General features: G+C 53.1%; 1 protein-coding gene across 1 annotated transcript in view; it reads right to left on the reverse strand.

Annotated features, from left to right (window-relative positions):
• Positions 1–11645, reverse strand: part of UHMK1 (U2AF homology motif kinase 1) — a 28372-nt gene extending 16727 nt beyond the window's left edge. Inside the window, exons 1-4 of the mRNA XM_074962156.1 lie at positions 11402–11645; positions 6618–6910; positions 2895–3086; positions 586–680 (exon numbers count right to left, since the gene is read on the reverse strand). Coding sequence (XP_074818257.1) covers positions 586–680; positions 2895–3086; positions 6618–6910; positions 11402–11645 — 824 coding nt within the window. The remainder of the gene's footprint in view (positions 1–585; positions 681–2894; positions 3087–6617; positions 6911–11401) is intronic.

Genomic DNA, 11645 nt, shown 5'->3' on the forward strand with positions numbered 1-11645 from the left:
ATGACTGGAGCTCTACTGAAACCCACCAGGTGGTCAAGTCAGTTTCTTTGCTGCTAGAGTTATTCATTTACTCTGCTGTTACTTGGGAAATATCCGAGCATCAGCAGCAGTGCTGAGCCCTCTCTTCTACTGACTTAGGATATGCAGATGCTCCTATTTGGACCTTACCTGGACCTGACATCACAGGGGGAAGGCATTTTTCCAAACATGTTTCATCTATTGGCTTAAAGAGATGCTGCCAAAGCCTCATCACCATCGACATTTTTATACCAGTTCCCGATCATCCCATTTCCTGGATGGCAACAATGGGAGTGCTAGCATAGGCAGGCCACCAATGTTCTCTGCACTCACTATGTGCAGCCCTGCTCACACAGTAGTTAGAATACTAGGAGTCAGGCACTCCTGGAGCTGCACTGCCAGCACAACCGCGGGAAAGTTTCAGGAGAGTAGGTAGCCTAGGCGAGGACTGCAAGACTCCTCGGTATCTGAATGCAAGACAAACCTTTACAAGTAGAACAGTACTGCTTGGATCAGCATACATGTGCCTCAGAGTAACATGTAACACATTTGCTATTTGCAATATACCTCTTGATAAGGTCTCTGAGGTGATAGGCTGGGATGGCTGAATTTACCACACCTTCACTGGCAAAAATGTGATCAATGATGGCAGAACTGTTTGTCTGGAAAGCAAAGGCAGCCAGGGTTAGAAGAAAAATAAAATCCTGGGGTGAACATTCACCAAAACACTGAGACTGAGGAGGCATTTCCTATGGGTAGAGGCCTACCAAATTCATGGTCCATTTTGGTCAATTTCATGGCTAGAGGGTTTTAAAATTGGTCAATTTCACAATTTCAGATGTTTATAGCTGAAATTTCTTGTTGTTGTAACCATGGGGGTCCCGACCTAAAAGGGGATCGGGGGGAGGGGAGGGGTTGTCGCAAAGCTGTTGTAGGAAGGTCATAGGATTGCCACCCTCACTTCTGTGCTACCTGCAGAGCTGGGCTTTGAAGGCAGCAGCCCCAGGGGTTCCTGCAGCAGGAGGAGGCTCCCAGAAGTGGAGGCAAGTCTGATCTCCCTGTGCTAGTGGGGGCACCCCAGCCAGGGGCTACTAGAGGCTAGCACTGGCCAGTCGCGGATTAAAGCATGGGTTCTGGCCAATTTGGGCACCCTGAGCCAAAGGGAGGGGGGCAAGCACCAGCACGCTGAGCCACGGGGGGTGGAAGCCCCGAGTCCAGCTACACAGCTGCTGCAGCACAGAAGTGAGGGTGTACCACACACACTTCTGTGCTGCCTTTGGAGGTAGGTCTGATCTCCCCACTGAGAGAAGCTGTGCAGGGGAAGGACCAAGTCCTGTCCCTTCCCAGGCCAGCCTGGACTAGCAGTTAGGAGCCTCCAGCTGGGACGCTTCCAGTGGCATGGGGAGATCAGATTTCACAGGGAAGGGCTTATTTCACCATCTGTGACACATTTTTCAGTTCTTTACTGGGAGTCTTTCTGACTGATGCCTACTGCCAAGAGAGGAGCTGGAAATAAAAGTGACCATTTCAGAGCAGAAATGTGGAGTCAGTCAGACATGCCTTGCAGCCCTCTCCCATCCTCAGCACACTTCTAGAGTTAATAAACAGCCCTACATTGTGAGAGTCGCACTAAAAGCCAGAGAAAGTTACTGCTTTGTCACCATGCCACTGAATTAGTTGGCAGAAACTTAACTGATCTATTTCATTTTCCATTCTGGTGTTACACCAAAGCCGGCAGTCTTACAAACAGAGCTAAGATGTAGGCTAAGTCTACACTACAGAGTTTTGTCAACAAAAGTGATGCCGCTCTAATTAAGCTGCTGTTGCATATCCATACTATGCTCCTTGTGTCAGTGGAGCGCATCCACACTAGCAGCTCTTGCATTGACACAGAGCAGTGCACTGTGGGTAGCTATCCCTCTGTGCAACTGGCTGCAGGGTGCTTTGGGAAGGGTTTGCAATGCCTCCTGGGGCAGGTACAGCACCATATGATGCAGGTTCCTTGGGCATCCTACTAGATTGGCAGCCGCTTTTCAACTGAAATGTGTCTGTGGGTGGGGGGTGTGACAGGGTGTGTAAGTTCAGACAGCTGCCGGAAGCAACCAGTCCTGATGCAGGGGGACATCCCCGACATCAGTCCTTGTCTCCCTCCCTGGCTCTTCACAGCAGTCTCTTTCTCTCACATGCACACACACACGCCCCTGCCTCTGTGTGTAGTGTGGGGACAGGAGCATTCTATGTTAATAATTTTCTCTTTGTTGCAGGCATGCTCAGCTGTCAGAACTTCCTGTAGTTTTGAAAAGGGAAGGGTGTATGCCTGTACAACAGTCGAGTTCAAAATAGTGAACAGAGCATTGTGGGATACTGGGGGAGGCTAGTTCGGGTGATATAATGAACAGCAGCGTCTACACTGACGCTTTGTTGCTTTAAGTTTGCCACAAAAAGCTCTCTGCCTTTCGTCCAAGTGGTTTGATTTTGTCACCAAAACTGAAGAGTTTTGTTGCCAAAAGTGGCATTGCAGTGTGTACACCTTTGCTGTTTAGTTGCCAAAAGCTGCCTTTTGGCAACAAAATTCTGCAGTTTAGACAAGACTCTAGGCTTCCAACACAGTCCTGGAGCCTTAGCATTTCACCCGTCCCGCAGTGCGAATTCAGGTCCCAAAAAGACATCCCCATCCTGTGGACAGGCGCAATTTTAGTGCTCCAGAACAGCAACTCCCAAGAAGTTGGAAGAAAGAACTAAAGGGATGGTTTCAGTGCATTTTCTGGGCATTGGGAATAGCATCATATAAGCAGGATAAAACAAGGGAGCACAAGCTCCTCCAGCATGAACAATGACCCCTGGATTTGGGGATCCAAAGAGCAGTTTTTCCTCACCTTCCATTCCTGAGATTGGACAGTATGTTTCAGTTTCATTCCTGAGAACATTTCCAGTAAAACGATTCCTAGACTCCACAGATCTACAGCAGAGGTACATTCTGTTTCACTCTGGAGCCCCGCCTGAGCCAGGCAGTTCTGCAGCTCTGCCTCTGGAGCCCGATACCCGTCTGTCTGAATGTATTTCACATCCTAAGGAAAATCAAACATATGCTACTAGAACCAGGATTCAGCCAATTCCCCAATCACTTGCCCCCGCCCCTTTATACCAGCTTCCAGAGTCCTTTCCAGAAAGGCAGCTTAACAAAAACTTGCTAAATCTCCAGGTGTTAAACAGCCAGCCAAGTTTAGAAAGTTCAGTCTGTTTTGGTGGCCCAGCCAGCAGTTTGGTGAGACACTTGAAAAGAGAACCACCTCTCAGTAAGAAAACTAGTGGCTCATTTTCACATGAATGATTTCTATTGGAGAGGAAAGTGAAAGGCAGAGCACCAATATCAATGCAAACAGTGTCATCCTAGACCAGCTCAATGATCCATCTGAACAGGTATCCAGTCTCTTGCCAGGGAGAATTCTAGATGCTTCAGAGTAAGGTGTCAAGTCCGCATAATGCTCCTCCAAAAACTAATAGAAAAGCACAGGGAGGACTTCTGGGCCTAGCTCACGATCAGCTTAAGTCATAGAGCAGAGAGGATTGATAAAGACTTCTGTTCAAATACAAGGATTTAGCTTTAAAATATTAAACAGACATCTGTAATATGCAGGCAGGGAACTTAAATATACTTTCCCCCCACCTCTCCTCTTCCCCGTAGTCAGAAAAATCTGTAGCAATCAATTCCCGCTCAGCAGCGAAAGCTCCACTTTTTGCTACTGAAGAGAAAGTAAAATGCCTATAGGCTGCCTGTTCAAAGAAAAGAGAGGTAGCAGCAGAGGAAATAAACTAAATGCCTCCTTGCTTTTATAGGGCTGCTCAGGAGCATCGTTTTAGAGTCAAGCCAGGGCATTACAGCAGAAGAGAGGAGTTTGAAACTAAATTCTCCAGGCAAAGCGTGGAGCCAGCCAACCTTACCAGGAACCCATTCCAAGAAAATTCATTTCAATTCAATTAGTTGACTGTACATCTCTTGCAGATTTATTCTCACAAAGTGCCTTGTAAACTTCAAACTGACATATGAGCTGTATAAAAGAATCTCTTCACCCACCACTAAGTGCAGACAGGTTTGAAGCAAAACACAGCCAAGGTTTAACCACCCAACTAAACAGCATCTTAGGGCAGAAAGAGAACAGTGGCTAGCTAAAACCAAGAGGATATAGGACAAATATAATCCCCAAATCTGGAATTTAGCCACCCCTGCCATCGGGAAGAGCCAAGATTTCTGGTAACCACAAGTGGTCAAGACCTCATTTTACCAGAGAGCCTCTCCAAAAGCCTAGCACCCCCTAGCTTTAAGTGATAGAAAGAGATATTTTTATTTAAAAGAAGAGAATCTTGTCAAAGAGGCCCAAGAGTCAGAACTGAGGAAATTAAAAATCACAGACAAGCAGCCCTAGTGGTCACAGAAGGCATTTATGCACATAAACAACGGTGGAAAGAGGACAAGCCAGCTTCAGTCTGTTTCCATGGCAAGACTTAAGGTTATTCAGGTCAGCCTGGATGGCTCCCAAAACCAGGAAATCCAGCTCAACAGAAAGGCCCAAATACAAGAAGCGAATTAAGATGGTTAAGAGGGAATTAGCGGAGCAAACAGACAAGGACAGGAAAACCTCAACACATTCTGCTAGGCAGAGTAACAAGTCACTAGCACAGCATGGCACACAGCCACAGGTCCCGAAAGCACTTCAGAGCAGATTGGCCATGCCGCTAACTAAAATATGCTCATTAAAATCAGCTACTGTACCAGAGAGCTCAAAGGTAGCAAATCAAATGGATGACCTTGGCAATCACAGACCAGTGAGCCTTGCTTTCAGTATCAGGCCAAGTGGTTGAAATAGCTGAATCATAGAACATCTAGATGAACAGGATACAACAGGGACAAACCAGCACCACTTCTGAAAAAGAAAATCATGCCCGTCTTGTCTACTTCAATTCTTAGTGGGTGTCAGCCACACCGTGGATGAATGAGAACCAGCTGACAGGTGATATGGACTTCAAAACCCCTCTGATAGACCCCTCAGAGGAGGCTATTAAGGAAACTAAGTAGTCCTGGATGAGAGGTAAATGAGTGTCATATGTTAACACTGAGGTGTTCTACAGCTTCTTAGGAGGACTAGTGCTGTTTAACACATGAATGGTCCAGAAAAGGGGCTGCCCAGGAAGATGACAAGATTTACAGATGACAGCATGGTTTAAGTTAGCTGAGACACGTAAAGCCTGAAGCACCAAAGAGGGTCTAACAGAGCTGGCTGAATGGAGGCTGCATGGTTGCAGATGAAAGTCAGTGGTGATAAATGCATGGTAGTGCACATCAGGATAAATAATCTGAACTGTCCATACACTGGGGGCAGGGGTGGGCGGGCTCCGTATTAACGCTAGTCATATGGAAAAGGAACCAGGGCATCCTTGCAGAGAGCTCAATGAAAATCTGCTATATGTGAAGCGGCAGTCAAAAGATCAAACAGAACACAAGGATTCATTAATAGCATCACCCTATCTTGGAAGGAACATAAAAGAAAAAGAGGTCAAAAGATGGGTGAAAACTGAGTGACAGTGAGATTTTCATAGGAGGAGAGACTGAAAAGATGAAGGTTGTTAAGGAAGAGGTGAATAAGAAGGGACATAGGTAATGGTCGTCACAGGCACGAACTTTCGTTGGTGCCAGTGGGTGCTCGCACCCCCCCGCCCCCAGCCCTGCCCCGACTCCACCCCCTCCCTGCCCCTATTAGACCTCTCCCCAAATCCACACCCCAGCCCCGCCTCTTCCCCCAGTGCACCGCATTCCTCCTCCTCCCGCCTCCTTCCCAGCACTTGCCACGCGAAACAGCTGTTTCACAGCGCAAGCGTTGGGAGAGAGGGGGAGAAGCAGGATGCAGCGGCGCGCTCAGGGGAGGAGGCAGAGCGGAGGCGAGCTGGGACGGGGAGCTGCCGGTGAGTGCAGCGCACGCACCAATTTTTCCCCAGGGGTGCTCCAGCCCTGGAGCACCCACAGAGTCAGCGCCTATAAGGAATGCTAGAGGAGAGCCTGTAGATTTGTGCGCTCATTTACCCTCTTGCACAATACAAGAACAAGGGACTGTCAGTGAAACTGAAAAGCAACACACTTAAAAAGGGCATTTAAACCCAATGTTTAATCACCCTGAGGAATACACAGCCACGAGGTATCAAAAGACTAAGAAGGATTAGACATTTACATGGATAATGGGAACATCTGCATTCTGTTAGACGAGATACAAGCTCATGTTCCAGGGCATAGGCCAGGCACTAGCTATCTGGGCTTAGGAAGGAACTGACCCTAGGGACCGACTACTTCCTAGCTGCACCTTCCTCTGAAGCATCTGGTTATTGGTCACAATATGGACCACTGGTCCGACTGGGTCTGCAATCCCTACATTCCTACCGAACTGGACCATTGGCCCAGTAATGATCCACAGAGACGGATAACCCCTAAAGAGTCACCGTCCCCTCAATGTTCCCAGCCAAGCAAATACACATAGCTGCAGAGAGTTGGCAGGAGCACAGCACAATGACGTGAAACAGAATTAAGTGCTCCTATAAACAGCGTTCCAAACCTGATTCCCCTGTTTGAAGCTAAGCCCAAAGTCAATGAGTTTAAAGCACTCCTCCTCTGCGCTCCAAAGAATGTTGCGTGGCTTGAGGTCTGCATGCACATAGCCTTTGTGGTGAAGGAAAGACAGGGCCTCTAGCACATCACGGGCACAGTGTTGGATCATCCACATGGAGCAGCCCTGATGGCTGGAGTAGAGAAGCAGCTCTGACACGCTGATGTCCAGCAGCTCCAGCAGGAGGCAGCGAGAAGGGCCATTCGCAGAGAAGTGGTTGGTGAACACACCGTACAGCGTCACTGGAATCAGACAAGGGCAAAGCTGGTGAATTCAAAGTGACTCCGAGTTGCGCATCATACCCGTTCCGCTTCCCTTTAGATCAGTGAGGGAGCGTACAGAGGCTGAAAGCACAGAACGTGCGTCAGAGCGCGTCCCATTGTAAGTTCCAAATCCCAACACAGCTAGAATGGTGCTGCCTGTGAGAGGGCTCCCTGCAGCTGTCTGGAATGGGTTACTGGGGAGGGAAGAGTCACCTTATGGTTAAGGCACTGGACTAAGCCAGATTGCGTGACCTTGGGCAAGTCACTTAGTCTAGCCAGAGTCTCAGTTTCCCATCTGTAGAAAAGAGCCAATTTTGCATTTCTCCCCCCATCATGTCCATTCCCACTGTAAGCTTTCTGGGAAAGGTTTCTCACTATGTGTCCATGTAGCACCAGCCCTGGTGGGAACTGGGCCTCTAGGAGCTACAGTAAACAGTTAAGTCAAGAGACTCAATGACCGATTGAAGGTGTAACCTACCAGGAGCGTGGTTACTCAAACGCAGCCTCATTGCAGAGGAGCCTGCAAGCCTGGGGAAGCGGGGGGGCACCATGCCTAGCGGGCAGAGGAATGGCCAGTAAAGAAGGGGCTGGGGCAGTCCCCCAGCCTGTCTGAGGAGGAGAGGCTTGGGTGGCTGGGCAGCATGCCCAGGAGAGAAGGCCTCCAAGCAGCAGGGGAACACAACAAGAGCAGGAAAGGGGGGGGCCCAAAGAGCAGAAGCAGACCCTGAGGCAGACATATTTCAGTGAGGCACCTAGCTAAGACATTCCATACTCTCCCAGTTGTACTGCCCACATGTGCAACTGCGGGAGGTGCTGCTGGGATGAGGTGCGACTCTGTATGGGGGTGCGGGGGAAGAGAGGGAGAGGCCCTCTTCCGCACACACGGTTCCACGCCGCCCCAACCTTGTCATTCCCACACTGGAGCACGACCCCGTGGGCTCCAAGCACGTGGCTGAATGTGCTGGAGATGCAGGGATGGGCTCAGGGCCCCACAGACCAACAGCTTTTCATTCTACTCACAAGGATCAGGCTCCCCTCCATGCCCCACAGTGTCTGAGCACCTCCCGCCCTGGGCAAGTGGCTTGGTGGTAGATCCCTAGCGCTGTCATGCAGACTTGGGTACCATCATTTTAATTCAAACCTGCTTTGCAGCACAGCTCCCGCCTGGTCTGAGGGCAGCTCAGCTGGACCTGGAAAACCCCCAGTACAGACAGTCCTCTGATGCCTGCCTCTCCCCACACAGGACACCTGCCCTGCCATGGCTGGGAGGGGAAGAGGGAACGGGCTGGTTTGGGAGCATACAGAGCCAGCCTGCTAACCCTTTTCTTGCTACAGTTGCACTTTGGACTCCAAGCAAGGAGCCAGCAGATTATTCAAAACTCCTACTGGTTCTACCAATGGTTGGATGCACACTTCAGCACTCTTCCCTTCCTCCACCCAGCACAGGGAGGCAGGGCATAGCAGCCTGACCAGCAGCCATATAGGTGGCACCTGGTGTCAGGGCAGACCCTCCTCCACATCAATCTGCCAGATGCTGCAGGAAGAAAAGCCGTAGAACACAGGAGGGTACAAAGTGCCCCCCAGCTCCAGCTCCCACCCTGGCCCAAAGCACAGCCTGCCCACACGGAGAGCTGGGGCCGGTAACTGGAGGTTGTGGGGTGGGCTGTCCTTGGTCTGACCTGATTACCACTGCTGCAGTGGGGGAGTTGTGCAGAGGGAGTTCCCATGCCTAGTGCTGCAGGGGGCTGGTCAGTAGCCCTAGGGGGTGACCCTGGCACAGTTCCTCAGGCTGCCATGGGAAGCGCATATATCCAGTTCCTAAGGAAGGGGTCCCAGCCCATTTCCAACATTGCAGTGGGGGCCCCAACAGGATGTCGCTGGGGCAGGGACGGTGGAGTCCCCATCCTGGCTCAGGAGAGTTTCGGTTATAGATGTTGCTGGGAGAGAGGGGCTATGGGCCCCTAACACAGCCTGGGGGAGGTCCCAGTTACCAGCACTGTGGAGGGGGATGGGAAGCATGGCCAGGCCAGGGGTGAGGGGGAGCCAGGGTCCCTGTCATTGCTGTCGAGGGGTCCTGGCTCTTGATGCTGCAGTTGGGGTGTGTCTCGGCTTGGAGAGAGATCCCAGGGAATGGAGGGGGGTCCGGGTTACTTGTGTTGCGATAGTGGGGGAGATCTCTGTCCCAGAGCAGTAGGGTCCTGGCTCCTGATACTGCAGTGAAGGATCAAAGACCGGAGGGGAACGGGACGGGGGGGACTCTTGGTTGCCCATGTTGCAATGGGGGAGTGGCAGTCTCTATCTTGGGGAGGTCCTAGTCCATGTAGGGGGTCCCAGTTACCTCACGATGCAGTCAGAGGGGTCCTGTTCCAATTACTGACATTATAGCTGGAGATAAAGCGCCGCTGGCCTGGCGGTACGGGGTTGTGAGCTGGTGAGGGAGGCGGTCCTGGTTACCAATGCTGTTGAAGGGTCGTAGTCCCTGATGTTATGGGGAGGGGTCCAGGCTTGGTGGGGGTACTGGCCCTGTCACCGATACTGTGGTGGTGGGGGGTGGAGGTGGGGGTTCCAGCCCAGTTGGACTGGCCCAGTTACTGATGTTGCAGCATGTGGAGAAGAGGATGTGCTGTGGTGGTGCAGGGGGAAGGGCAGGGCTGGCAGGGGCCAGGGTCCCCATCACTGATGCTGTGGGGGTGCAGGGAGAGGGGGACCAGGGCTGGCAGGGGTCAGGGTCTCTGTTACTGATGCCGTGGGGGGGGGCAGAGAGAGGGGAGCCAGGGCTAGCAGGGGCCAGGGTCCCCATTACATGCCGTGGGCAGTGGGGGCAGGAAGACGGGGACCAGGGCTGGCATAGGCCAGGGTCCCCATTACTGATGCTGTGGAGGGGCAGGGAGAGGGGGGCCAGGGTCCCGGTTACTGATGCAATGGGGATGCAGGAAGAGGGGGGCCAGGGCTGGCAGGGTCCCCGTTACTGATGTTGTGGAGTGGGGTTGGGGGATCCCGGTTACTGATGCTGTGGTAGGCCTGTGGGGTTCGGGTCCACAAAGCAGCAGGGACCCCAGTTACTGATATTGCAGTAGGGACAGGGGGTTCTGTCCCGGAGGGTGGGGTACCACAGTTAGCAGTGTTCTGGGGGGATTGGCATGCAGGGGTCCTGAATCCTGATCACTGATGTTGTGGGGGAGGAAAAGGGGGTCCTGTCCCAGCCCTGTCCTGGTTACTGGGGGTGGAAGTAGTGGGCCCAAGAGGGTTTTAGCCCAGGGGACTAGCAGGGGTTCTGATTACCAATTCTGCATAGGGTCCCAGCTGGAGGTGCTGGGGGGTGGGTCTGAGCCCAGTAACTGAAGTTGTGGGGGTGGAAGTATGGGGGGCCAGGAGGTCAATGGTGGAATCCTGGATGTTGTGGGGATTAGGAGAAGTGGTCCTATCCGGTCCCAGTTACTGGGGTGGGGGAGTATAAGGGCAGGGTCCAGGTTGTGGGATGCAGGGAGGGACCTGGTTACAAATGTTGCAGGAGAGTCCAGGGATGCAGGAGGCCCCAGCTGGTCCTAGTTGCCATGAGTGGGGTCCCGGTCTGAGGAGGTCCTGGTTATCCATGTTGCGTGGGGGATCCTGGTTACGGATGTTGTGGAAAGGGTCATGACCAGGGAGGCCTGGCTTGTAGGAGTGTTGGGGGTCCTGATTACTGATGTGTGTATGTGGGGGGTCCTGGCCTGGGAGAGGGATGCCAGGGTCTTGGTTACCTGTGCTGCATGGGGGTCCTGTTCCAATCCCAGTTACTCAGGGGTCATGGCCAGAGAGTTCAGGGGGAACCTGGTTACTGGTGTTGCTGGGGGAGCGTGGGGCTTGTCTCAGCAAAACCCGTTACCGATGTTGCGGGGGGGGTGTAGGTTGGGAGGGATCCCATTACCGATGCTGCAGTGGGGGGGTAGGTTGGGGGATCCCGTTACCGATGCTGCAGTGGGGGGGTCCCGTTACCGATGCTGCAGTGGGGGGAGTAGGATGGGGGATCCCATTACCGATGCTGTGGGAGATGGTGGGGTAGGGATCCTGTTACCGATGTTGCAGAGGGTAGGATGGGGGGGGTCTCGTTACCAATGTTGCAGGGGGGGATCCCGTTATCGATGCTGCAATGGATAGGGTAGGTTGCGGGGGTCCCATTACCTATGTGGGGCTGTCCCGTTACCGATGCTGCGGTGGCGGGATCCTGTTACCAATGCTGTGATGGACGGGGTAGGGTGGAGGGGGGTCCCATTACCGATGCTGCGGTGAGGTGTGTGTGTGTGGGGGGGTAGGGATCCCGTTTCCGATGCTGCGGTGGGGGAGGGTGGGGGGTCCCGTTTCCGATACTGCGGAGGATGTGTGTGGGGGGGTAGGGATCCCGTTGCCGATGCTGCGGGGGGAGGGGGGGATACGGGGGACCCATTACCGATGCTGCGGGGGGAGGGGGGATACGGGGGGGGGTCCCGTTACCGATGTTGCGGTGGCCCCGCAGCTGCTCCAGCGCGGCGCGCTCCTTGCCGAAGCCGTATTCCGGGGCGCTGCGGGCGGCAGGCCCGGGCCGCGCCGGAGGCACAAACTCCTTGACGGCGCCGAGCGGGGCGCGCGGGTCCCCGCAGCAGCGCACACGGAAGACGGAGGCGGAGGCGCCGCTGCCGAGCTGGGCCTGCACCTGCCACAGGCGGCCCAGCGCCTCCAGCAGCGGGACCCCGGCCAT

Source organism: Natator depressus, chromosome 8, assembly GCF_965152275.1.
Source record: "Natator depressus isolate rNatDep1 chromosome 8, rNatDep2.hap1, whole genome shotgun sequence".
NCBI lineage: Eukaryota > Metazoa > Chordata > Testudines > Cheloniidae > Natator > Natator depressus.